At 43.2% G+C, this 27,768-nt stretch overlaps 1 protein-coding gene and 1 long non-coding RNA gene across 5 annotated transcripts in view; one reads left to right on the top strand and one right to left on the bottom strand.

Annotated features, from left to right (window-relative positions):
- Nucleotides 1–351: 351 nt before the first annotated feature.
- On the top strand, nucleotides 352–25,133 carry PATL1 (PAT1 homolog 1, processing body mRNA decay factor). Of its 4 annotated transcripts, none has more exons than XM_077321048.1 (19): nucleotides 352–501; nucleotides 6,044–6,155; nucleotides 6,445–6,659; nucleotides 6,779–6,856; nucleotides 7,959–8,153; nucleotides 8,768–8,869; nucleotides 9,570–9,659; nucleotides 9,867–10,078; nucleotides 10,179–10,268; nucleotides 11,747–11,930; nucleotides 12,317–12,440; nucleotides 12,900–12,997; nucleotides 13,205–13,264; nucleotides 14,099–14,247; nucleotides 15,687–15,846; nucleotides 16,869–17,024; nucleotides 18,012–18,103; nucleotides 20,711–20,860; nucleotides 24,005–25,133. In XM_077321048.1, the coding sequence occupies exons 1-19, from the start codon at nucleotides 487–489 to the stop codon at nucleotides 24,024–24,026; spliced, it is 2,304 nt and encodes a 767-aa protein (XP_077177163.1). In that variant the 5' UTR covers nucleotides 352–486; the 3' UTR covers nucleotides 24,027–25,133. The 4 variants fall into 4 exon arrangements, with proteins under 4 accessions (XP_077177163.1, XP_077177162.1, XP_077177161.1 ...); XM_077321047.1 differs by lacking the exon at nucleotides 352–501 and adding an exon at nucleotides 5,063–5,101 and having other exon boundaries at nucleotides 6,782–6,856; XM_077321046.1 differs by lacking the exon at nucleotides 352–501 and adding an exon at nucleotides 5,063–5,101.
- LOC143829722 (uncharacterized) overlaps nucleotides 14,222–27,768 on the bottom strand; it is a 15,315-nt gene continuing 1,768 nt past the window's right edge. Inside the window, exons 2-3 of the long non-coding RNA XR_013228217.1 lie at nucleotides 20,267–20,340; nucleotides 14,222–15,185 (exon numbers count right to left, since the gene is read on the bottom strand). This is a non-coding gene — a long non-coding RNA (uncharacterized LOC143829722). The remainder of the gene's footprint in view (nucleotides 15,186–20,266; nucleotides 20,341–27,768) is intronic.

The raw sequence follows: 27,768 nt of genomic DNA, 5'->3' as shown, positions 1-27,768 counted from the left end.
GCCTTACTCGTCTGGACAGACAATAGCCTAGTGGCGTGCAAAGGCTGTGGGGGCCCTCTGCCGGGAGCAGCCTGACTCCGGCCGCCGCTTTTGGGGGCTGGAAAGCCAGACAGAAACTAAGTCCCGCAGACTCCGTTTTTCTGGGAACCGGAAGGGCCTAACTAAATAGTTAACACCACTCTTGCAAAGGGACGCTTCGCGCCTTGGACGCAGCTCCCTTTCGCCCGAGGAGGAACTGCGGCGCACTGGCCCTTTAAGAAGCCACTCCCCCTCACGGAAGAACGAAGCGGTAGCGGGACTAGGACAGTGCCAAATCAGTGCGCACGCGCGGTAGATTTACCTACGCAGGAGGAAATCTGTGTGGTTAACTTATGTCGTTGCGTCAAGACGCACGACGCGTAGCAAGGGGCGGGGACCTGGAGCGGGAGTAGGGTCCGCGCGGAGCCTCCCGGGCGGTGGGGGGAGACTCCGCGCCCTGCGCACACCATGTTCCGCTACCAGGTGAGAGCCTGCCGCCGGTTCGCGGAATGCGGGTGTTGCCCGGCCGGTAGCAAACCGGGGTTGCCTCGACCGAGCGGAAGAGGTGGACGCGGCCGGGACCACCCGCGGTGGGTGACCTTTGACCCTTCTGGAAGCTCTGGGCTCTTCGTTTCCTTTCCGAACTTTCCGGTGGCGCGTGCTGAACCATAGGGGACGCTCTAGGACCGGAGGGTCTTTCTACAGTGACCCGGGAAGTCCTCTCCGGGTAGAGGGAGCAGCGGCCGGTCTAGGCTCTGGAAGTGAGGCAGCCCTTGGTCGCCTGACCCCGCAGCCGGGGAGGCCCCGCTTATGCTCTCGTCCAGTTCCAGGAGCCGTAGTCCGCGCACGCTGTAGGGAGGCGCATATAGCCTGCGCTAACGATGTCTTGCTGTTTGATCTAAAGCATTCTTCGGCCACAACTGACTTGGTGGAGTGCACCAACTCTTGTTTTGACTGCTTTCATTTTAACTACCCTAAAGGGGGGAGGAGACTTGTTCCTGCCTATGACAGTTTTCTTTTCCCGAGGGCCACTTCATGCAGAAACACAGTTAATAGCATACAGACCTGGTGACTGTACAATCCATAACGTTATGTAGATGCACTGAAATTAAACTGTGAGTTAAAAGGCATGAGTTTCCCATGTAGAGGGAATGGAGGCTGCACTCTCAAATGCATGGGTTAGGATGGTAAGCATGGAGCTTGGTAGGTTAGTCAGCCATCAGGGTTTGATCAATAGGAGTCAGTTTCTGCCCTAGCCATACTATTAACGTCCAAATACTGTAGCAAAGGATGACATCTGTAAGTGAATTCAGTGCTTCTGCATGTAGAAACACTTCATGTGAATGGGTGAGAGATGGAACTGGCTTGCCTGTAGAAAAGAATCAACTTTGTGAATTTTAAGCAGGGTGTTCTTTGTCTGCAGAAATTAACATTAGAAACAGTGTTGCTAAGGTGAAGTGAAAAGTAAACAAGAGGATAGTTCCAGTAATAGATTGACATTTTAGTATGCTTTCTTTGTAGCATCTGCATGTGGAGGCTGCACTCAGGCCAGTGTAGTAGGGGAAACACAAAGATAGTTATTAGTTGTTTGTTCTGTGCAAAAGGGTCTTATCACTAGTCCCGTTAAATGGGGGGGGGGTCTAGGACAACTTGGATTTCATTAAAACCTGTGGCAGTTTGCAGTAGTGATTTGGGCATACCTGTATAGTATGCTTTCTGATGTGAATAGCTCAGGCTACCTGTCCTTTGTCAGATCTCACAAGATATATAGGGACAGCCCTAATTAATAATTGACACCAAGGAATGTCAGAATTGCAGCACAGAGGCAGCCAATGAAAACCACTTCTGAACATATGTTGCCTTGAAAACCCCATGGGGTTGCCATAAATTGGCTGTGAGTTGATAGCAAAAAATAATCAAAAAGCAAAACAGCATGCTAGTTTGGTGCACTGGGTTCTCCTGGGAATGTAATGATGAACTGAGTCAAATGTTGCTTCATTGTGTCTCCAAGTTTTGTAATTTGTGAAGATCAAATTTAGCTTCTGAAGCAGTCTAAAGTGCACAGTCATATAACCCAGATTTGGTACTAACAAATTTCCCTTCTAACATATAGCAAAATATTTGAGGAAAATTAATACCAGATCTGGGTTACATGATCTGATATAGGACGGTGTTTCAAAGAGTTCTTGTCATTCCTTCAGAGCCTGCTTATTTCTGGTGAATTCTATTCTGGAAATGTGATTCAGTGCACTGAACTAAAGTTGTCTTGATTCAGATGAAACATAATGGTATTGTCTTGCATATATACTGTAAAAATGACTAGAAATATAATGAAAATAAGCTCTTAGGTATGGGTCCTAATTCTGTCAGGTGGATCAGTACCTGGTTCCAAAGGGTGATTGTTAATGGTTCAGCATCCTCTTGGAGAAGAATGACAAGTGGTTTGGATGAGGGATAGAGGGGGTACTTGTTAAATTTGCAGATGATACTAAGAGGAACGGGAAGGGGAGAGGAATGGGAAGGCGACTGTAAACCACTTTGAGCCTCCTTCGTGTAGGGAAAAGCGGCATATAAGAACCAACTCTTCTTCTTCAACTTGGAGGGGTAGCAAACACAATCGAAGACAGAATCAGGATACAGAACACAGAATACAGGATGATCTGGATAGGCTCGAGAACTGGGCTAAACAGAATAAAATGAAATTCAATAGGGACATATGTAAAGTTCTGCATTTAGATAGGAAAAACCATATACACCAATATAGGATGGGGGAGACTTGTCTTGGCAATAGTATGTGCAAAAAGGATCTAGGCATCTTAGTAGACCATACATTGAACATGAGTCAGCAGTGTGGCTAAAAAGGCAAATAGGGTTTTGGGTTGTATCAAACAGAGTATGGGGTCCAGATCACAGTAGGTGATGGTACTGCTTTACTCTGCTCTGGTTCGGCATCACTTAGAGTAATGTGTTCAGTTTTGGGTACCCAAGTTGAAGAGGGATGTAAGCAAACTGGAGTGTGTCCGTAGGAGGGCAACAAAGCTGGTGAGGGATTTGGAGACCAAGACGTATGAGGAAAAGTTGGGGGAACCTGGCCTGTTTAGCCTGAAGAGGAGACGACTGAGAGGGGATCTGATAACCATCTTCAAGGATTTTAAAGGGTGCCATATATAGGATGGAGCAGAGTTGTTCTCTCTTGCCCTGGAGGGATGGACCAAAACTAATGGGATGAAATTAATTCAAAAGAAATTCCATCTAGACATCCGGAAGAAGTTCCTGACAGAGCAGTTTCTCAGTGGAACAGGCTTCCTCAGGAGGTGGTGGGTTCTCCATCTTTGGACATTTTTAAACAGGCTGGATATCCATCTGATGGAGAGGCTGATTCTGTGAAGATTCAAGGGGTGGCAGATGAGCAATAGGGTTGTGAATGCTGTGCATTGTGCAGGGGGTTGGACTGGATGACCCAGGAGGTCCCTTCCAGGTCTGTTATTCTATGATTCTATAATAGCACACTTTAAAGGTCTTTTCCATTCCCCCCCCCCCATGCATACATGAAATGCTTAGTTGTAAACTTTCTTGTGGGAATCCATGTATTCTTCTGAGATCACACATCTGTTGTGAGATAGCTCAGGCACTAATCACAGCTGTTAATTGTCTCAGAGTGGATTGTTCCTGAGATATTAATCAACAACAACTTATTTACAGTCATTTAGACCAGTACAATAAATGCTGGGATAGCAAAATACAAGGTAAAATGTTGAATGCATTAAGAACTAAGAATTATAAAATGATAATTAAACAGTACTTTATATAAAATGTGTAAACTTATTGTTATAAAAATGCACCAATATTTATTTCTCTTTGAAATGAGGTGGTATTCCATATGCTAGACATCAAACTGCTATATTATGAGGGTTTTTTTTAAAGTGTCCAAGTGTTCCATCAATAAAGGAAAGTGAAACTAACAAAAGGATGTTCAGATTCTGTCTTGAGCTAGAATCCTAAGAAGGCAAAGGTTCAGTTGTTGTTGGTTTCCTTTTTCCTCTTCTTATATCAGAAGTGAAATTGACAGAATTTACTTAAGGCTAAGAAATGTAAAATGGCCTTTTCATCCCCCCCCCCCCCCCCGTACATAGTTATGCCTCCCTGGGCTAAGATGTCTCCTGATCAACACAGGGATTCTATCCATGCAATGTTCTGTGAGGATATCATGGAGAATTATATTAGGATGCTGACATAATGAAATAATTCAGCTGTGGGTCATTGCATCCACATTTATGAGTAAGCTCTGGGTGGAAATTCCTCTGTTAGGTTATCTCTGTTTCTCATATTAGATTTTCAAATACACTTAAATTCTGTATTATTTGCTTCTGTTTTTGTTTTTTTTAAATAACCATTATGAGCGGCAGGAGTTTGTGTTGATATTATTCGGGAGGGGGATGTTTGTTTCCAAACTTACTTTAGTTTCCGCTTTGTACAGATCATCCAGCTCATTTTATATAGCGGCATTTTTAAAGAGCGCTGAGTAAAGGCTTCTTTGTGCTGATGGTCTGCAGCTGAAATATTTTAATCCAAATGCAGCTCATGAGTTAAAGCACTCTTTGTGACAGACATATTCTGAGAGCAAAAAAGATGCAAGAATCTGAATGCTGCTAAATTATGTAGTTCTTTAAGTAAGGATTTATTACCCTTGTGTGGAAGGACAGTGCCTCATGGAAAACAAATATTTGGGTTTGGGTCCTTAAACCACCTGGCCTTTAAAGCCAACAAAACTTCTGCATCCTAACTGATTGTGAACTGCAGCCTTGCTTGTGCATAGAATACAACATTTTCTAACATCCATATATTTTTCTGAAAATACAGGTTGTGAGCTACGTCCGTGTAATTTAAGCAACCACAGCCTACACTTATCTTTTCTCATTCTTACACATAGGAATAGAAAGTGCGTCTTACTAACACTTTTGTTCTGCTACATTTCCCCCATATGTTAACAGACGCATTTGAATTTCAGTATGGACCTGTGCTTGCTAGGAAGTTAATGCAACACCCTGGTAAGAAGAGGATGGGAAAATATAGCAGCGTTAAGGTAGTGCGGGTGTCGTAAAATTAACAGTTGTGAAAATGGCTGTTGGCTTGATATGACATAACCCTTTTTCAAAGGCTTCTTGTCTGAACTCTAGATTTTGAAATGCATGCTCCTCTACTGTTCCGTGAGAAGCCACTTGGTCATCCTGCAGGTTAGAAATGTTGTGCTAGTTCCTGCGAATATATTTTTCAGGTCTTGATGATAAGCAAGCCACCTTTATTTATCAACAATGTAGCTTTGTTTCATTGCAATTAACTGAAGTAGCCTAAGGTGCACTCTGGGTTACAACCTCTGGTCCAGGTGTGCAGTGTTTTTTACTTACCATGCCAAAAACAGCCTGCCAGTTGAATACTTTGGCCATTCACATATGTGGCAGTTTCCATGTTTTTTGCACAACTCGAGTTGGCTTCTTGAGTGGCTTCTTGAGGCTTCTGGGGACCACCAGCCTTCTTGGTGGACCACAGATTTTGCAGGCCAGCTTTAAATATCTTTTAAGGAATAGGCATTTGGAATTTTGGAGAAGGGCATGCAAATAACTATATTTTGCTTCATGTATGAATGTTTGAGATATGAAATGACCTTTTCCTCACATACTCATGCATGTGGGGAAAGTGGAAATATATTAATGTCATTCTTATGGAAGAGTAGTTAATTCTGGCTTATAACACAGGAAGCAGTTTTCAGTTACAGTCGTAAACTGCAGACTATGAATTTTCCTACATTGAGGTTATTTTCTCCTGGGTTTGATGCCTCTTCATAAGGAATAGGTTGTGATTTTGGTAGCAGGTACAAGGGAATGATCTTTATCATATTTGCGGGGAGGTTAAAGGTGGGGAGTATCTGCCAAAATTAAACAAGTTTCTATCCTTCCTGTATTTAGAAGAATGTTTTAAAATACCAGACTACTGGAATATTTAAATTGTTTTTTTTTTCACTTTAAAGTCCCTTGAGGATTGTCCTCTGGATGAGGATGAAGAAGCCTTTCAGACCTTGACTGAGGAAGATGAAGATATTGACCAGTTCAACGATGACACATTTGGAGCTGGTGCAATTGGTGAGCTTGTGTGACAAATAATACACCAATTTTGTTTGTTTGTTTATAGATTTCCCATTCCCATGGCTCTTGTATATTTTCTGCTCTGTTTTGGTGTAATGGACTGATGTGACCTCACTTCTTGTCTGTGGATTATCCCTTTGGCACAGACCTGGGTTGCATCAACGCAATTCAGATGGGCTGTAAAGTCATTTGCCATTGCAGTTTTTTTGCCTGCAAGATGTATGGAGGTGCTATGTGAGGGTTATGGCATGAATGCCAAGCAAATGCCATTTCGTCTCCTTTATAGATGATGATTGGCAGGAAGCACATGAACGACTGGCAGAGTTGGAAGAGAAGCCCACATCTTCAGGAGAGCATGGGGATCAGACAGTCACTGATGAGATGGACCTCTTGGGAGACCATGAAGAGAATCTGGCAGAGAGGTTGAGCAAGCTGGTGATCGATAATGAGCTGGAAGACCCAGCTATCATGCAGGCCGTGCAAACCCACTCCCTAGTACAGGTGTGTAGCCGGTGATGATAGGGTCAGAGAACAACAGAGAAGGAATACCCTAATCCTGGAGGTTTCTGGGGCCGGGGAATTCCTCCTGTATTTGTAACCCTACATGTCTGTCTTTGCAGCAGCCGGGTGGCCTCAACTCAAGTATCTGGGATGGCCCTTCTGTTCTCAGACGCATTACAGGACCCCTTCTCACTCAGGTGCAGTGCTCTGCTTTCTTTTTGTTCCCTTAAAAGAATGCTCAGCTTTTCCAGGAAACTGACATTTCCCCTCATTTGGTTATTTAATGTTTTTGTAAGGTTGTGTGCAATGACTCTGTAAATCTGGGAAAAGACAGATTGGGGTGTGAGAGTAATGGTATGGATGTAATGGAAGGTGTCCTAACAGAGCAAAGGCATTGCAAAAAGAAGAGAAGCCCTCCATGAGAAAGTGATTAGACTGGTCATATCTTGCTTTATTGCAGCATTTGTGGGTGGGCCAGGTACACGGAAGAAAACTGCTATTCCAAAGCACAGTCTAGTATCTCCACACATCACGTGCACATCTGGTCATTTGATCACTCTACTGTGCTGTGGGAGAGAGGGTGCTAATTTTGGATCTGTCTATACATTTAGTCTGGAGAGAAAACAACTAAGTGATAAGATAACCATCTTCAAATACTTGAAAGGCTGTCATATAGAAGATGGAGCTGAGTTGTTTTCTGTTGTCCCAAGGGTTGGACCAATGGGTTGAGATTAATTTAAAAGAATTTTTGTCTAAACATCTGGAAGAAGTTCCTGACAGTTAGAGCAGTTCCTCAGTGGAACAGGCTTCCTCAGGAAGTGGAGAGTTCTCCTTCTTTGGAAGTTTTTAAGCAGAGACTAGATAGTCATCTGACAGAAATCTGACAGACTGGATTCTGGAGATTTGTTTTGGGGGGGGGGTCATTTGGACATGAAATTGGGATCTCTAGGGGTGGGCCAGTAGTTGTGAGTTCCTGCTTTGTGCAGGGGGTTGGACTAGATGACCTTTGAGGTGATTTTTTTCAGAGAGCTAAAATTTCATTACTCCCAAGTCAGTTTCCACTGTGCAGGGCTGTATTATGAAGCATGATCCTAAATCTCAGCTGAGAAATTTCATTGTATTCCTCATATGTACTTTTCACAAAGTACTTTTTCATGCACTGGTTTTGAACATATGTCACTCGCACTCCTACTCCTCGAAAACGAGTTTGAGTTACTCTGCAGCCTCCCCGTTTCTCTGTCCAATTGCACAGTTTTAAAAAGTAAGTAGTGGATGTTTCTTGCCTCCTCTTACATGCAGGAGGTGCCTTCGGTGTCTGTGCTGGAGTATGCCCTGCCACAGAGGCCTCCACAGGCTCGAGAAGAGGAGCAGGATGTCTCGGAACGTGCTCTACCCAGGCGATCCTCCTCGCCAGTCATCGGCAGCCCTCCTGTCAGAGCTGTTCCCATTGGGACACCTCCTAAGCAGCCCTCCATGCCCAACTTCAACCAGCAGGTACTGCTTCTCATCTGGCCCTTCTGGCACAAGCAGTTAGTAAGGAGCTGTGGAGGGAAGGGAGGAGGGAAGCTGTGCTCTCCTGTGCAGCAAAATGGATGGCCTCCACCTTAGCATCTGCATAGGTGAGAGTGTTCTGATGTGGTTATTTCATCTCCCTTGGAGTGCTTGTGTGCACATTTACACTCACTTCCCCCTCTCTGGTCTCCCTTTGTGCTGTGATGTGCTTGCCTAAAAACTTTGCTTGTTTTCTGCCTGTCTATATTTGCTTTAATGCCTGAAACTTGATGTTTGCCCCCCAGCATTTGTTCTGCAAAAGGCAGTGGTTGTTTTTTAGACCCCGGCAAGGACTTGACTCCAGTATGTGTTGCATGTTCTGCTGGATATTGGACTCACCTGCTTCTTAGGAAGTGCTTCTGTTTTCAGTCTTTTGCTTTTTGCTGTTTTACATTTTAAGTGTTGCGATGAGGAAGTGCTAATTAAATAAATTAAACCTGTTAATTTTTAAGAAGCAACCTTGTATTTGGAAGCTTGACAAATCAGTTGATAGCTCAAAGCTTAAAACAGATCTTTGTGTTGCTAATTTGGGCTTTTTCCCTCACTTTGTTCCATAGATCCTCTGTCCAAAGCCTGTTCATATTAGAGTCCCCATTCAGCAGCGTTACCCAAGTCCCTTCAGTGAGAGGATGTCCCCTAACCAACTCTGCAATGTCACGGTAGTACTGACTGAGTACTTGTGTGTTTTTGGTTCATTTTTCTAGTATCTAGTATCTTAGGGCAAAACCACATCAAACACTTGGCCACAAGTTGTGTGATGGATCTCCCAGTTCTGTTTGCTTTCCCTGCAGCTGTAGAGAAGCTTAATTCCCCAAGTGCTGCAGGGTCTCATTAAGATCAGGATCGTAATGCTGTGTCAATTTCTCACGCCATCCAATTTCAGATTTCAAAGCTCTTTGGGTTTTTTATATTGAGAAGTTAGTGTGCATTTGTTTTGGGGTTTTTTTGTTGTTGTGTTATTTTCCAGTTTTGTGTTTTTTGCCAAGGTGTGCAAAGCCCTAAATAATATTCTGTGCATTTCAGTATCCACTTGAGGGGTCAGCAAGTGGCTATTAGATATAGTGTCAAAATCTCTTTCAGCATATATAATTGGTGTGACCCTCCGTAGTTAGAACACATAGTCTGCCACTCTATTTTTTCTTTATCACTCCCCCATCACCACTCTTTCCATTCTGTCTGATAGGAATAGCCAGTGTCTTGAATGTTCACTCGAATCTTTGCTTCTGTGTTACCTGATGCAGACGATTCCGGCTTCTATATTTTTCTTGTCTGTGTCCTTGCAATATGTTCTGTGTCCTTGCAATATTCCCGTTGGGTTATTTGGTTTAGAATTATCATGTTCTGTTTTTCTCTTCTCAGAATTCCTCCCTTCTGGGCCACCCATTCCCTCCCAGTGTTACTCCTGTTCTCACCCACCTCCAGAGAGCACAGCTGCTAGGAGGAGCACAGGTAAACAACTGTCTACTTCTGTGTTCTTCTGGATTTTAAAAAATTGCTTATGGTGTGGGCTGTGTGCTCTTTGCTCTGCTGTAACATGTTTTTCCCCCTGTATTCTTGTGTGTGTTTGCTTCACTTGCCTCTTAGTGTATTCAGGGAAAAGAAGAGTTGTAAACAAGTCATGTACTTATGTTTTTTTTCTCTGCCCCATGCCTACAGGCAGGTAGAATGTCTCCCAGCCAGTTTGCCCGGATCTCTGGACTTGTTAGCAACCCTCTTGCATCCATGAATCCCAAGCTGCTTCAGGGCCGGGTTGGGCAGATGATGCCACCAGCTAGTGGGTTCCGTGCCTTTTTTGGGGCACAACCTCCACCCGCACCACCATCACAACACCACTCACCATGTCCTGGAGCCCAGTTACAGAATTTAAGGTATCTCACTTGCTCCAACTGTATTTCCATGAGACCACTAAGTTACTGAATTTGTGGGTCCTCACCTGCTTTTTACCTAACAGTGGTTTTTATTCCTTAGGCCTCAGCCGCAGATGTTCAGGCCTGATACAACCCACCTTCACCCACAGCACCGACGACTCTTACACCAGAGGCAGCAGCAGAACAGGAAGTGAGTGTTGGATGCATCTGTGGGCTTCTACTGAGGTAGGGAAGGAAAGCTTAAGACGCTTTCACAATACAAGAAGACTCATGTGAGTCTTGGATGCTAAGAAGTAAGGTACTCTCAACCATTGTGTATATGTTTCATTGAGAGAACCCTTTTTTCTATGCCCATAGTGCTGGCAAGGATTTTTGTTATTTGATTTCCATAATTTCAGTTTTCAGATAGTAGGGGTTTTTTTTTGGGTGGGGGGCGGACTTCATGCACAAAAATGGATTGTGTAAAGAGAGTTGGTGTAATGTAGTGGTTAAGAGTGGTGGACTCTAATCTGGAGATCTAGGTTTGATTCCCCACTCCTCCACATGAAGCTTAATTGGTGACCTTGGGCAGGAACAGTTCTGTCAGAACTTTCTCAACCCCTAGTGTGGGAAGAGGAAAGGAAGGTGATTATAAGCCACCTTGAGACCCCTAAAGGAAGAAAGAATTGGGGAATAAAAATCTATTCTTCTTGGAAACTGTACTGGATTTCTAACTATAGTTAGGAAGGTAGAATGGAATAGCACAGGAGAAGGAACTATTTCTTCATAGAATCCATAATAACCCTAGGGAATTCATTACGACAAAGCAGAACAGAGACCCACTGGCTTAGATGGCTTTATGAAGATTACATCACTACATAAGGTTAGTTTTTTCTGTGGTTATCACAAGTTGCTGAAACTAGAACTTCCTCATTTCAAGGGCAACATAGATGCTAAGGACACACCAGATGGCTTTCACCATTAGTCTAATTTATAGGTTTCTTAGGGGCATATGGTTCTCCACTGGTAGAAACAGAACACTGGGCATCACGGATGTCTAGTCTTACCCACCAGGCACTTATTGTCTAAGGGCTAATGCTACACAGGAATACTATTAAGGCCCACTCCCTTCCTTACAGTCTTCAGTCCTCTGAGTCTTCAGCAACACCTGTCCACCTCTGTGTTGGGTTTTTGCTCTGTGGTCAGCAGAAGATGCTTGCTTTGGAAGGAGAGAGAGGAAGAGAGAGTGCTACGGTGCTGATAAATTTTCCGCTAATTCCTGGAACAGACTTTGTTCATATTAATCCCACTCGCACCTCAAATATTTATAGCCTAGGGGATATCATTAACTTAATTTTTTTGATGCTGAAAGATCTCTTCAGACAAGGATGATCCTTGCAGGGCAATCCTGGCAAGTGATTCTGGGACATCTCTAAACCCAGGGCAAATTGCTGATTGGGTTGAAGTTTGCTGATTCAGGTTCAATGTAGCCTCTCTCATGCTCTGCCGTTTTGGCAGGTGTCTATTTGTTTAATCCAAGGCTTACTTCAAGACCTGTAAGACTGTAAGTGTAGATATTTGCTTTGAGGATATGTTTTCCACTTCCCTGTTGAAGTGATTCTGTCAATAAATTTTTCTAAATCTGAGACCACTGACTTATTCCTGAATTCCACCCCAACCTCCATGCAGTCAGCACCGGAGTCTAAATGGCTCAGCAGGGGACCGAGGGAGTCACCGGAATAGCCATCAGGAGCAGATACGGAAGGACCCATATGCCAATCTCATGCTGCAACGGGAAAAGGACTGGGTGTCCAAGATCCAAATGATGCAGCTACAGAGCACTGATCCATACTTGGACGATTTCTATTATCAGGTAGGTGCATTACATACCTCGGTAGGTTGTTGCTGATCATTGGGTCCCCCACAGGTGCTAGTAGCTGGGCCTGTCAGGCATCCTTTTTCGCCCCTACTAACAGTATCCTCCAGTCAGCCACCAGGAGCAGATTCAGAAGGGGCTGTATGCCAGGATCCCCAGGGACTAGTAGCTGGCCTTGTCAGACACTTTTTTCCTGATGCTAGCAGCATCCTACAGTAAGAAACTGGACAAAAGGGTGAGGTCTACTCTTGAAGCATTTCCTTTCCTCCTTCAAACTGACTTACGGCATACAATAGCACTTCACTCGGTGTCCTGGTGGGGACTGCAGACTGATGAAGGATCCAAACTGTCACAGAGCTTCTAACCATCTTTCTGTGCCTTAGAATTACTTTCAGAAGCTGGAAAAATTGTCTGCAGCAGAGGAGATGCATGGTGATGGTCCTAAAAAAGAGCGTACAAAACTAATCACCCCACAAGTGGCCAAGCTAGAACACGCCTACAAGCCAGGTAAGTAGCTGTCATTGCTGTGTACAAAGACCAGCATGAGGTGCTAGAATGAATTGGACTGTCTCACACTGCAGGTGGAGGGATACCCCTTTTGAATGGTCCCCTGTTATAAATGAAATAAAAAGACATTGCAACTTGGATCTCAGTGCAGTGTGGACTGCTTACTATGCTACATTTCCACATACAGAAGGCTTTTAATATGGAGGAGGGGGTTCTGCACTGTACTGACCTGGAGGGCAAGCTTGGTCTGGCAAGGAACAGCAAGGCTTGTAAAACTGCGTTGCTGTAAACCCTGGTATATCCAAAGTACAGCTGCTGCCTCCAGGTTGCTGCGTTGTTTGGCTGCTGGAACTGTAACTGAATTGGAGAGGGCAGAAAAAATAGGATTCAAAAGTAGGATATGTCAGGGAACTCTGCTTGTGCAATTCTACCTACATTGTTAATTCTTTATGCTTGTAGTGCAGTTTGAAGGCTCCCTGGGGAAGCTTACCGTCTCCAGTGTGAATAATCCCCGCAAAATGATTGATGCTGTGGTGACACTACGAGGGGAGGAAGATGTAAGTTTCCTTGGGCAGAGTTCCCCAGCTGGTCACAAGTGACTCATTGTCTCAGTTCTGGTTTCACTTTCAGCATGCCTCTCCACTTATGTTATTGATCATCTCCATCCTTCTCAGCTTCTGCTCTGCCTAAAGGTGCAGTGCATGATATCATGTTATTTTATTGAGCACTTTCCTATCATGTCCTACCTTTCCCCCCCCTCTCAGGAGACAAAAGAGAAGCAGGTCCGCGATAAGAGGCGTCAGACTCTCTTCACTATTGAGAAGGTGAGCTCGCGTTGCAGTCTTCCTTTGAAGAATCATCCAGCCATTTTTCAAGGAGAGCTGCCAGCCCTGTGCCTTCTGATATCAGCAGTTTAAGTGAAGTCAATTCTGGGATGTTAACACACTATAAACACTGAGTACACATCCCTGTCCCCTTAGAGCTGGATTTCAGAGAAGCTGAGGCTGTAATCACTTTCTTCTTATGGTTTAGCTATATGTATGGCTGTCCCTGACATCCTGAACAGTTAGTTGTTTTAAATTAATGGTGTGATTCAGTGGATACAAATGCCAGATCCTCTAAAACAGTGGTCCCCAACCACCGGGGCTGCGAAGGCCTTGGCACCGGGCCGCGGCTCCCTCTCCTTGCCCCCCCCCAGTGAGAACGTCCCAGGCCGCAAGCAAAGCGGCCACCAAAGCAAATGCTGGCAGGGGCTCATGGGAATTGTAGTCCATGGACATCTGGAGGACCACAGGTTGAATACCCCTGCCATAGGAGATTTTTTGCTGAAGGAACAGGGGGCTGGTTTTTGCCAGTTCTTCGTTCTTGATGCAGTTCTTCCTGCTATAGTTCCTCCTGGGCATCTGTCTCCGAGGGGCAGTATTGGGTGGGAGGGAAGAGAATTGGGGTATGTAGCTGGAAACGGGATGGGAAAGTTGCATTCTTCAGGTCAAAATCCTATCAGCAGAAAATTACCACTGGATCCAAGCCAGTTATTTTATCAGGATAAATAGTGTTCTCCAGCTTTTATGCCTGGAGACGAAAACAGTAATCTCAATAATTCTTTGAGTACTCTGTATTATGGAGTTTTATACATACACCTCTCTGTTGCCAAGCAGACATACAGCCTCCTCCTGGATGTTGAGGATTATGAGAGGCGCTACCTGTTAAGCCTGGAGGGTGATCGTCTGGCTTTGATGGAGGATAGGAAGCAGAAGATCTGTGACATCTATGACAATCTGAGAGGGAAAATACCCAACCAGGAAAGGTAAGAATCTGCCTGATAAGTTGATATGACTCCTGTACATGAAAAACACAGACCTGGTTCAGTGATGGTGGGGAGTCTGTGGCAAAGTCTGCTGTTTCTACTTGTTACTGATGACGAATGCTATTCCTCTGTTCTGACTGGCTTCCTCCAATATATTATTGAGCAGGACGTGGAAGGAAAATTGGTGGATTTGGCAAATGGGTACCAGAAGCCTCTGAAACTAGGCCTTCAGTCCCACTAAAAGATCTCTCTTGTTGGTTCATCCTGACATTGCATCCTTCTCTTTGTGTGATGGGTAACAGCCTGCCACCCTCAAAGCTTCTTCAGTATTGTGTTTTTAGGTCTGAAAATGGCCCTCTTTAACTGAGTGTGTGAAAAATGAAACTTCTGCACGTGCTTGATATATTAGCACCACATTGCCTCTTACTACCCTCAGAACTGTTAAACATGTATTCTGTTTTGTTCCATCATGAACACAGCATTGTCTAGAAAGAGCTTTCCAAGAGAGTATTAAAACTGAATAGATGATGTTTCTTAAGGTAGAAATGACAGCAAGCTTTGCTAGACTAATTACCTCCAAGAGAGTGGTGTGTGTTGTGCCTCGAGCTGCAGAAACTTGCTCCAGTTTGAGGATCCTTCAACTTGAGACTGTTCCTCCTATTAAAAAGAATCCCTTAATTTATTGGAAGGCTTCTTTTGTTGAAATGTTGTTCAGGGGAGTGGTGGGATACAGAGTTCCCTCTAAGCTCCATCCATTGTCCATTTTAAGACTACAGCAGTTACATTATGTTCAGGGTGGGAACTGCTCTGCTCACTTGGGAAAAAAATTAGAGAGAATATTGGATACAAACCTTTAGTTCAGACAACCAAACAAACTGTGGAGCGTCACTCTTATATTTCTGCACCCTGATTTTGCTTCTTTATTCCCATTTTGAGTGCTGTTGGCAGAAAGGTGGACTTAAAAATATATAGCATATATAAATGACAAATACTTCTTACCAACTTGCTGACAAATGTTGTGGCTGCAGTTTCTGCCCCCCCCCATCTGCTTCTTCCTTCTGATTTACAAACTGGACCAGGTGGCACCCCCCCCCCCAAAGTACTGGGTTGGGTCCAGAGGGCAGCCCTTTTGCTAAGATAATGAGAAACAGAAACGAGCTTAAAATGAAGGGGTAAAAAAAGACCATAATGTAGTCAGTGGACCCATTGCAATGCTCTTCATATAAGACTGAAGGATTTTGCATGGACTCTTAGGTGTATACATTCAGGAAAAATGAAGAATGAACAATCAGTTTTACAGCACTGGAAAAATCTGCTAATTTAGAGCTCTCCCAGGTTTAGAAACTCACAGATGTGTGTGCATGTCTGCTGTGTATACCACAGAGGAAGTGGCATGTCCCTGATTTCTGCTTATTAAATTGTGCGATCTGTTCTGGCAGGCTGAGTGATGACCCTTTTGTGCAGATCATGTGTATTCGGAAAGGAAAGCGTCTTGTTGCCCGGATCCTCCCCTTCCTGTCCACTGAGCAAGCAGCTGACATACTTGCAGCTACAGCCCGGAATTTGCCCTTTCTAATCAAGAAAGATGCTCAGGATGAGGTAAATACAGCTGAAGAGACAGATGTTGCTGTTTTCAAATATTGTGCCCAAGACTTTGCTTTATCATGTTCTTTTAAATAGAAAAGTAATGCCCCACATTCTCAACAAGGGCAATAACATTATTTTCCCCCAATGTGCACTATGGCTTGTCAGGGTGATTTTGGATATCTGTATTAGATATTAAGACAACTATGATGGTATTTACAACGCACAATCCCTTTGATTTTTCTTACAAATTTGAAAGGGGGACTACATTTACTGTTTCTCTTTAGTCCCATAGTTAAATGGGTGCTTGGTGCTTAAATAATATGCTATAGTCTTTTTAATAGTCTGTGTAATACATAGCTTCAGAACTATTTTAATAGGTTTTGTAATATGTAGCTTAAAAGCTAGTGAAGACATAAAACTGAGAATGCACAATTTTTGTGTGTGAGTGAAATGACTAGTAGTAAATTTGAAGGAAAGTTGATTAGAAAGAGGTACATCAATGTGTAAAGTGTGGGACAAAATGAAAATGCAGAATTTGTCCAGTTGCTCCCTCAGAGGTTACATGTGTGGATGCCATTAAAATATTATCCTCAGCACACACATGTTGTGTTTTATTTTTTGCAAAGCTTTGCACAGGTCAGACAATTTGGAACAGAAAACTCTTTAAATTTCTTTATTGAAATGGTCAGAAATCTCGTTTTTCCTGGCTTTTTGTCTTTAGCTGGATGGCAATCAAACAACTCCTCTCTGGTTTATGAAAATCTATAAGACCTCTTAGATCTCTGACCAGAATAACTGGTGTTTACCGGGGAAGATAAATTAGTCAGTTCCCAGTCTTAACTTGATGCTTTCTCCTTGAATCATACATTTCAGGCCTATCTTGTCCCTTCTCTTATCATGGCCCACTTCCAACAAGAAATTGGTGCCCTTTGCTCAGGAACCAGCTGTGGCCCCAGGATTTACTCCATGGCTGCTGATGTGTGGTGTCTGCTTCTAATTCCTGACAAAGGATGCCACTGTTCCTTTGTTCCCAGGTGCTACCATGTCTGTTGAGGCCCTTCTCTCTCATTCTCTATCATCTTCCACTGGGAACAGTTGCCAACATCCTGCAACAGCTAATGAACCTACCTCAGAGCACAACAGTGCCAGCATCTGCCAATCTGCACCTCACAGCTGTGCTCCAAAATAAGGTGCCGTTTTTTCTGCTCTTTATGCTTCACCGCTAGTCGCTAATTTAAGGGTATAATTGCTGTTCATGATTTATAGGCTAATGCATGCTCAGCCATGGTCCTAATGAGATCCCCAGTGCTGGAATGCAGAGCATGTTAGTGTTCCATTGTTATAGGTTTTTCTCCCACAAGAACCCCCCCCCCCAATTCAAGATTTTCCTATCTTCCCAGCATAGGGAGAAAATAATAACAAAATAATTGTTGTGGGCAATGGTAGTAGTTCTTAAAGTATCTGAATGACTAGGCAGTGTACAAAAATTGTCTTGGTGTAGTAATTAGGAGTGCGGACTTCTAATCTGGCGAGCTGGGTTCAAGTCTGCGTTCCCCCACATGCAACCAGCTAGGTGACCTTGGGCTCACTGATAAAGCTGTTCTGACCGAGCAGTGATATCAGGGCACTCTCAGCCTCACTCACCTCACAGGGTGTCTGTTGTGGGGAGAGGAAAGGAAAGGCAATTATAAGCCGCTTTGAGACTCCTTCAGGTAGAGAAAAGCGGCATGTAAGAACCAAGTGATATCAAGGAAATAGGGAGGTCCAGGGAAAATAAGGGGAGCAGGTAGAGGAAATATCAGTATACCTTTTTAAAAAGGTGGTTTCCCAAATGGTGTGCTCTTGTCCAGAACTCACAGCTGTGTTGTAGGCATATTAGCACGTACATGTATTACTAGAATACAGCTTGGATGCTGCAAAGACAGTCCTTGCATTGTCTTTTGAGTGAGGCAGTGGGGTTAGTATCCTGCTTCTGTGCAGCAGTTTGATTTGGGAGAAAGATCAGTGACTTGTTTTGACCCCGTTATCATCTTACTTAGTTGACTATTTTGTAACTTTTTGATGATCCAATAACCATGAATGGGATTTTGTTTAAGATATGTTTCTGGTAAAAGTGATTTCTGTGTAAGTGTGTACAAGGTTTCACTATTGACTTTCCTTGCCTTCCTGCTATGCAGTTTGGCCTCTCCCTGCTGTTTTTGGTCCTGAGCCGTGGGGAGGAACTGCAGAGTGCTGATTTGGCTTCAGAGCTCACACAGGACAACCAGTGGTGAGTTGCATGCTTCTTAGGTTTATTCCTTGACAGATCAAAGAATTAAGTTTAGTTTTTAAACTTTCAACATAGTCAAGCTTTTGATAAGGTTCCACATGGTATTCTTGTTGACAAGCTGGTAAAATGTGGCATGGTTCCTATTACTGTTAAATGGATCAATAACTGGTTGACAGGTCACACCCAAAGGGTGTTTGTTAAGGGATCGTCATCCTTCTGGAAAGAAGTGACAAGTGGAGTGCCTCAGATCTGTCCTGGGCTCCGTGTTGTTCAACATATTTATAAATGATTTGGATGAAGGAATAAAGGGGGTGCTTATTAAATTTGCAGGTGATACTAAACTGGGAGGGGTAGCAAACACAGCAGAAGACAGAATCAGGATACAGGATGATCTTGACAGGCTGGAAAACTGGATTACAATGAATACAATTAATTTAAATAGTGATAAATGTAAAGTTCTGCATTTAGGTAGGAAAAATCAAATGCATTATTATAGGATGGAGACGTGTCTTGGCAGTAGTATGTGTGAAAAGGATACACAAAACATGAGTTTCAGTGTGACTCTGTGGCTACAAAGGCAAATGGGATTTTGGGCTGTATCAATAGAAGTATAGTGTCCAAATCGTGCAATATGATGGTACTGCTTTACTGTACTCCGGTTAGACCTCACTTAGAGTAATGTGTTCAGTTCTGGGCACCACAATTGAAGAAGGATGTAGGTAAACTGGAGCATGTCCACAGGAGGGCAATGAAAATGGTGAGGGATTTGGAAACCAAGATGTATGAGGAAAGGTTGAGGGAGCTTGGTCGGTTTAGCCTGGAGAGAAGTGTCAAACTGTTTTGGATTTGTGCAATAGCATGTGATATATGTTGATGTTTTTAAGTTTTATATGTGCACATGTATTTGAAATAAATATTTGCATTTTAATATTTAATATATTCTGCAGCTGCTCAACCTTGGTTCCTCTCTTGTGTTTACAGGTTGAGTTACCTTGTTCCCTCTTTTGTTCTTTCATTGAATATGCAGTAGTTCCAAGAAGTTGTGGATGGGAGCCATGCTGCTGTTTACTTCTCCTTTGAAAGAAAAAACCTGACACTCCAGCATTATTGTGGCAGGGGTGTGTTTTAAGTTAACTTTCAGTTAACTTAACATACAAGCAGAAAGTCTGCAAGGTGTATTATAACAAAAAGGAGGGTAGCCTACTTGGCATTGACTACCTTTGTTTTGAAGTCTACTAAAGGACTGCTTGGCATTGGAAGCATTTAAATTAGAATTCTTGAAGTCACAATGTCAGGGTGGGGTGGGGGGAGTCCTACAGTTCCTGAGAAGCTCATGCCAACTACAGTGCAACAGCTTTTGTTTCTTTAGGAAAAACTGTATTTTCTGTGATACAAGGCAGTGCAGAAAATACAGTATCCTTACAACAAAGGCATTGCTTTTTGAAAAATAGCATCTAGATTCCCTCCAATGCAGGAATAACAGCTCCATATTTATTATCCAAAAAACCCAAACCAACACTATATATGGTAAGGCCCTCACCCACATCTGGATGGCCTATTGCTGGTGAGTTCTGCCATTTCCCTTCCTGCTGGGGTAAAGTTTAGTGGATGAAGGTTTTCCCTCTGCTGCTTGATGTAATCAAAGGGAAAAAAATCTGAATTGAAAGGCCAACAAGTCTTGATCAGACTTAGAAGATGTTTGGAGGAAATGGGGAGTCAGAAAGAGTCTTGCCACCTCCATCCCATAGAACAGGGACTTCTTTTTAAAAAGAATGCCTGGCGCATACCAATTTACAGAATATTTCTTTATCCTGGGGGCTTGTTTAGAGTTTATCCAAGTATGATGCCTCAGATGGGATTTCTCCACATCATAACCCATCTCAGGATTTAACATGCAGTTTCTTCCTTGTGAATTATAAAATTGCTCCCTCAAAAACATTGAGGTGCTACTAAAAACAGCTCACAGAGGTGGCTTTACCTGACCTTCATCCCACAATACATGGCACCTTTGACTCATTAATTATCTTACTTGTGCTTAATTTTCTTCCATCCCCTTCCTCACTGCAGCCCTTGACTGGTGTAGCTGGGCCCCACAGTTCTGGAATAATCTTTCCAAATTGTTGAAAGGGACCACTGTGGGGAGAGGAACATGGTGATATTTACCTGCCTACTCACAGCAGCTCATTGGATCCCAGGCCATCAATCCAAAGTTCTTTAGCCTACATAATGGACTCCACCTGAAAGTAACATGGAAAAATCAGTTTGTGCCAATATACACCAAGCCTTAGATGGGGCACAGTATTTCGCATAGCAACTCTTTTGCCATTGTTGTTTTGGCTATCTATTTATTTCCAAGCATAATTAAAGATGTTTTTTAACCTTTAGACCCCTGGATATGTATTATTAGTATTATCCTGTGTGGTTTGAGTGGGCTTATGAATTTGGCTATTTAATACCATGGATGAATGTCTTCATATTTGAGTCATTTTAGAATGGTGTAAATAATTTTATGAAACATTGTACTTTTACTTTTCTGTAAACTGCTTTTGTGCTTCTGAAGAATAGAAATTTTTCGTTTAAAAAATACCACCACTTTGTATTTTGCAGGACAGAGCTGATGTTTATGGCAACCAGAGAGTTTCTCCGGATCCCTCAGTCAGCCTTAGCCAAACCAGTGTCTACTCCCTCTAATCTTTTATCTCTCTTCTCTCGCTATGTTGATCGGCAAAAGTTGAATGTGCTAGAGACAAAGTTGCAGTAAGTAAAGACCCCTATTCTGGTAGTTTAGCCAGTAACAGTGGCTGGCATCTTCAGAGGACATGACAAGAAATTGGCAAAATGACAGGGACTAAAACTACCTCACCTTGGCCACACAGCCCAGAAAACTCACAAAACCAGTGGACTCTGGCCATGAAAGCCTTTGGCAATTCATTTGTTTGGTTGATTTCTAGTTCACATTTTTGTGAGAATCAAGGTGGATTACAGTGGTTTTGTAAATTCAAACATTAATAATTTGTATAACAAACAATGCAATGAAATGACCCTAACATTTTTCAGACGCTAAAACCTATCTCTTTTATTAATGTTTTCCTGAACAATTTTGTCCTACCTATTCTGTGGAATGATAACAGTTTGGGAGCCATCTTCCTGATTATATATGTACCAAATAAAACTGAATACAACATTTTCTGTTAAGCTCTTTGCCTAATAATTTCCCCAGTCTGTAATAAGGCCTAGGGATCTTTGTTTAACTGCAGGTACATCTCAACTATTTCTTGCTGCTGTCTCTGCCTTTATTGAGTTAGAATCATAGAATCATAGAGTTGGAAGGGGCCATACAGGCCATCTAGTCCAACCCCCTGTTCAACGCAGGATTAGCCCTAAGCATCCTAAAGCATCCAAGAAAAGTGTGTATCCAACCTTTGCTTGAAGAATTCCAGTGAGGGGGAGCTCACCACCACCTTATGCAGCCTATTCCACTGCTGAACTACTCTGACTGTGAAAAACTTTTTCCTGATATCTAGCCTATATCGTTGTACTTGAAGTTTAAACCCATTACTGCGTGTCCTCTCCTCTGCAGCCAGCAGAAACAGCATCCTGCCCTCCTCCAAGTGACAACCTTTCAAATACTTAAAGAGGGCTATCATGTCCACTCTCAACCTCCTTTTCTCCAGGCTGAACATTCCCAAGTCCCTCAACCTATCTTCATAGGGCTTGGTCCCTTGGCCCCATATCATCTTCGTCGCTCTCCTCTGTACCCTTTCAATTTTATCGACGTCCTTCTTGAAGTGAGGCCTCCAGAACTGCACACAGTACTCCAGGTGTGGTCTGACCAGTGCTGTATACAATGGGACTATGACATCTTGTGATTTTGATGTGATGCCTCTGTTGATACAGCCCAAAATGGCATTTGCCTTTTTTACCGCTGCATCACACTGCCTGCTCATGTTTAGTTTACAATCCACAAGTATCCCAAGGTCTCGTTCACACACAGTGCTACCTAGAAGCGTATCCCCCATCCAGTAGGCATGCTTTTCATTTTTCTGACCCTGATGCAGAACTTTACACTTATCTTTATTAAATTGCATCTTGTTCTCATTTGCCCATTTTTCCATTGTGTTCAGATCTCGTTGAACTCTGTCTCTATCTTCCGGAGTATTTGCCAGTCCTCCCAATTTGGTGTCATCTGCAAACTTGATGAGTAGTCCCTCCACCCCCTCATCTAGATCATTAATAAATATGTTAAAAAGTACCGGGCCGAGCACCGAGCACTGAGGTACCCCGCTACTCACCTCTCTCCAGTCTGATGAAACACAATTGACAACAACTCTTTGAGTGCGGTTCTCTAACCAATTCCCTATCCACCTAACTATCTGAAAATCCAGATTGCAGTCCTTCAACTTATCCATCAGAACATCATGGGGAACCTTGTCAAAAGCTTTACTAAAATCCAAGTAAATGACATCAACCGAATTTCCTCGATCCAGCAAATCTATTACTTGGTCAAAAAAGGAAACTAGGTTGGTCTGGCAGGACCTGTTGGAGACAAATCCATGCTGACTTCCTTGGATCACCAAATTGTGCTCCAGATGTTTGCAGATCATTCCCTTTAATATCTGCTCCATTATCTTCCCCACAACAGAGGTCAGACTCACTGGTCTATAGTTTCCTGGGTCATCCTTCCTCCCTTTTTTGAAGATCGGAATAACGTTTGCTCTTTTCCAGTCCTCCGGGACATCTCCAGTCCTTAAAGAGGTTCCGAAGATGATGGACAAGGGCTGTGCAAGTTCTCTGGAAAGTTCTTTGAGTACTCTCGGGTGCATTTCATCCGGACCAGGGGATTTGAACTCATCCAGTGCAGCTAAATAGAGAGACAACCTCTCTATCCATGTTAACCTGCCACCCAGACACTATCTTTTGGCTACAGCCATCTCTAGATGTGCCTAAACACTTCGACCTGTGGGAGAAAACAGATGTAAAATAGGCACTAAGCCTTTCTGCTTTCTCTGCATCTTTCGTTAGAGTTTGTCCATCCGCACCCAACAGTGGGCCTATTGCCTCCTTTACTTTACGTTTGCTCCTCACATAACTGAAAAATCTTTTCTTGTTACAATGGGCTTCCCTGGCCAATGTTAGCTCACTCTCAGCTTTGGCCTTTCTATACCATCAAATATAGAGCCAGTGATTTTAGCCTTTCCAGACCTAGACCCCACCTTTTACCCCCAGATGACAGCGAAGGATCCATTAAGCTGCAAGCTTGCAGCAGGAAGTCACATGCCATCATAGTCACATGATTGGCAGAGCTATGGAGATGATCTCATTAGTTGATGAGCAATTGGGATGTGAGTGTCCTGCATAGTGCAGGGGGTTGGACTAGATGACCCATGAGGTCCCTTCCAACTCTATTATTCTATGATTCTATGAGGGCCAGGACCTTGAGCAGGAATCCAAGGGACCCAGGGTTAGGAAACAGGCTGAGCATATGGAGACATATGACGTCAGAGCCATGGAGAAGTCTTCTCCACTATTGAGCAATCTCTGCTTATCTCGATGTGTGTGTGTGCAACAAGGCAGGCAGGCTGCAGTATCTGTATGTATACCCTAGCAGCAGGCCCTTTTCCAAAGAGTCTAAAAATTTGGCAGCCTTGGTAGGGTTTGCAACATAGTAGAATACTGCTGTCATTTTATAAATTATCTTGGGAGTTGATGTAAAGGAGAAGTGTGTATCATTGCAGTTTATATTCAATTTGTCAGACAGCTTGAGGACTTTAAATTGACAGATGTCTTTATTTTAAAAACAAAAACATGATTCAACTTGGGCCTTGGGAAGGGAAATGCTTTTTACCTTTCAATTAGTGCTGCCACAGCCAGACCAATAATTCTCATTGTTTGCTTTTTCAGGTTGATTCAAGGAATACGGTAGTGGGCCTCAAAGTGTCACTGCTGGTTGCCATTGTTGCTGACACTGCTACAGTGTTTTGAGTGGGCGAAGAGGAGGCCATTCCTTCTCAGAATCAGTTCTTGTGGGACTGTGTCTCTGGTCCAGCAGAGAAGCTCGCTCTCTTGCTCTGAGCTTGGCTGGGGCTGTGCTTTCCTTCTGCCCCACATTGCCAGTTTGCAGTTCTGCATGTCCTTGCTACATTGAATTCACCCTTGGTCCTCCCTTCCCTCAGCATTTTCATGACAGCTGCTGTTCCTCCTCCCTACACTGGCCCTGTCCTTCCCAGCACACTACTGATGGACTAATAGGGAAAGTACGGCCTCCTGTCAATCAGAAAACAAAGAAACAAAACACCATAGTTGTAAGTTTGACTCCCTCTTTGTGAAAACAGAGAGACCAGATGCTTCTGTATTTCCTGTATGTTGGATTGTTTTAAATTATGGGACTTCCTTCTGATTGGCCCACTGAGTTTTTTCTCTCCTTTTCCTGCACCAGGCTTCCTACTGTGGCAACACCCATTTCCAAAATTATCACCTTTCCAAACCTTGTGATGAAGCAACATCTTTGCACATTTGTCTGGTCTTCCCAAAACTCCTTTTCTACCTGAGCTTTTGTGTCTCAGACCTACATCTTGCCTCAAGCTTCAGCTGGCCATATTCCCTGGTAGACTAACCAGTAAGGTACCAGGAATTAATTTCCCTGGCACAGATTTAATGAATATCATTACTTAGTCCTGCTGGTTTTTTGCTCCTTTTTTTTGGAATGTGGTGAGGTTTAACTTTTATTTGCTTTTAAAACAAAAAACAATTTGCACATGTAGGTATTCTACAACCAGTAAACTGTTACTAATCAGCTGCCTCTCCACAGTATTCTCCTTTCTCCTTTTCCCGTTCTCTTGAATCCACATTTCAAACTTGCTTGTCCTCTTGTCCCAATCCCCCTCCTCTACCCTTATTCCTTTCAGCACTCAAGATCAAGTGGTCCATTATTATTATTATTGTGCTTTTACTTTTTTGGTTGGTTATGATGGAAATTTCTAAATTTACATTTTTATAGGGTATTGTAAATAAAAAAATATTCTATACTTGTGGGGAGAGTGTATAGTGTTCTTCTGTATTTGTAGAAATGCAGGCTTTCTATAAAAGGGACTGACAGGCCTTCCTTAGCAAACATTTTCATATAGCAGAAACTGCATGCGTTGGAAGTAATTGAGCTTATGCTATACATCCAGGTAGAAGGCCATTAGGGAGCACCAGCTGTAAAAGGAAATAGCAAATACAGCTGTAAAAAGATTCAGCAAATACAGAAGTGATCTCGATTGGGGCAATGAAATTGTCAAGTTTGTTTATGACAGTGTAAACCAAAGGAGATGGGTATGATAAGGGACCAAAATGGTAGAGACTTAACAGAAGCAGAAGAGATTTTAAAAAGGTAGCAAAATTATACAGAACTATACAAGAGCGAGCTTAACATCCCTGATAACCATGATGGGGTAGTCACTGACCTGGAGCCAGACATCCTGGAATGTGAATTCAAATGAGCCTTATTAAGTCTGAGCAACAATAAAGCTAGTTGAGGTGACGGCATTCCCCAGCAGGGATGCAATGGGCACTAGATCTCCCCCCCCCTGCTCGGGCAGGCACACTTATGGGGGGGGGGTGGACTTGGCTCTTGGCGCTGTCTGTCAGGGGAAGGGGGCCAGGGCCAGGCAGCGTGGATCTCAGCGGGCGTGGGTGGCGGTAAATATGAGCAGAAGCAGCAGGAATTCTCCGGACACCGGCACTGATACTGCTATGGCGTTCTGTGGCGGCGAGGGTCCACACAGGTTGGCAAGGAATCTTGTCAGGTAGGCGGTTTCCCTTTTATTATAAGGCCTCAAGTGGTTACAGATTACTATTATTAACTGCTGAAGGCTTGGATCTTTACAATGTGAGAGTGGAAATGAATACCTTTGTTTTTTTATGAAGCAAAAATACTATCAGCTATATATTTCAGATGCAGAGTATGTAAAGTATGGCACTTAGTAACTGAAAGAGGTGTCAGGGATATAGTTAAGCAAGCTGTGCTGTGAGTTTTCCAAAACAAGGGATGCTGTAATGAGTCTGTTATGCCTTTCTAAAGGCTGGCAAGATGGTTCAACTGACATAAGAAGGTTTAAAGACAGCAGCACTGCAAGACTATCATTGCTTTCTTCTCTGGAAAGGGACCGAAGAAATCAACATCCCATGCAAGTTCCTTTACTAATGGTGGTTTTGCATTCCTGAGGACCCATAGCAGCTTTACTGCATCTGATAAAACAGAGATGGAGAAAGGTCTCTACCAAAAATACTTGCTTCTTCTGTCAGGGTCATTGTGAAAAAACTTTGTAATTTGTTGTACATAATTACTTTAATGGCCTGGAGGCAATTTAACTTGTTTATCTCAGTGATACTCAGTGGCATGGAAGCCACCTATGGTTCTTCTAAGTGCAGCTCCTCAGTGAGGGAGTAGCTGCCCTTTGTTCCAGAAAAGTGGGCAGTGTCAATGTTTGATGGGACTCGCAGTTGGGAACACTGGTTCAGGTAAGCTTTGAGGCTCCCTGAATTGCAGGTCTCATGGAAGCAGAGAGAGTACCATAGAAACCGGAATAAATACATCATTCAACATTTTTAAATTTATGCATTTGATTTTTACAGCCCATCCCAATGGACTGGCTCAGGGCTATGGGTACAAGATAAGCAGTTCTGTTTTTAAAACACAACCTGTCTATGATAATTTTATCAAGGTGAGATACAGGGGTTCTGTGTAAGAGGGTAAGACCGAATAAGGTGGGTAAATTGGGCACCTTACTGTTGAATGCCAGTATGAAAGACAATATTCCTTAAAATAGAAAACTCAGCATAGGGATGGGTTCTGATCACCCTGTTCAACTTGATGAGAACCTTTAAAATAAACATTTATTTGTTCAGCCAAATAGTTCTGAAGTCGTAAGTCTGACTAGCAAGCTTGCCTCTCCCCACCTCCAAGTACACAAGGAGGAGTTGGCTTTTATATGCCCTTTTTCTCTACCAGAAGGAGTCTCAAAGCAGCTTACAATCACCTTCCCTTTCCTTTCCCCACAACAAGCACCCTGTGAGGTGGGTGAGGCTGAGAGAGCCCTGATATTACTGCTTGGTCAGAACAGCTCTAATAAGACATGTGACAAGCCCAAGGTCACCCATCTGGCTTCATGCAGGGGAGCAGGGAATCAAACCTAGTTCACCATATTAGAAGCTGACACTCCTGACCACTACACACTGGGTGGCTAAGGTACAAAAGTGACAACCCTACATGCTGAGAGATACTCTGATAATTGAAAAGATAGCAGATATTTTAAAAGTCAAGATAGTTGATATTATTGTATGGAATGGGCACACAAGGCAAACATGGTGTTCTTTTGGTGGAAAAAAGTGACATCAAGACACAGCCAACCTATGATTCAGAGGTGGTTAGCCATTGTAACCCTGAGTTTCCTTGGTGGTCTCCCAGTAAAATCTTAACCAAGGCCAACCCTGCTTAGCTTCCAAGTTCTAATAGGATTGGGCCACCTTTCCCACTAAAATTCAAGATGGATTACACAGTTAATCAATAGGATTGGATATCCAATAAACAGGATTAGGAACCACTGTTCCACTGAGGAACCAATCTGTCAGAAACTTCTTCCAGATGTTCATTATTTTGAATTAATTTCATCCCATTGGTACTG

Source organism: Paroedura picta, chromosome 2, assembly GCF_049243985.1.
Source record: "Paroedura picta isolate Pp20150507F chromosome 2, Ppicta_v3.0, whole genome shotgun sequence".
NCBI lineage: Eukaryota > Metazoa > Chordata > Lepidosauria > Squamata > Gekkonidae > Paroedura > Paroedura picta.
This window is presented reverse-complemented; position numbering and strand designations above follow the sequence as displayed.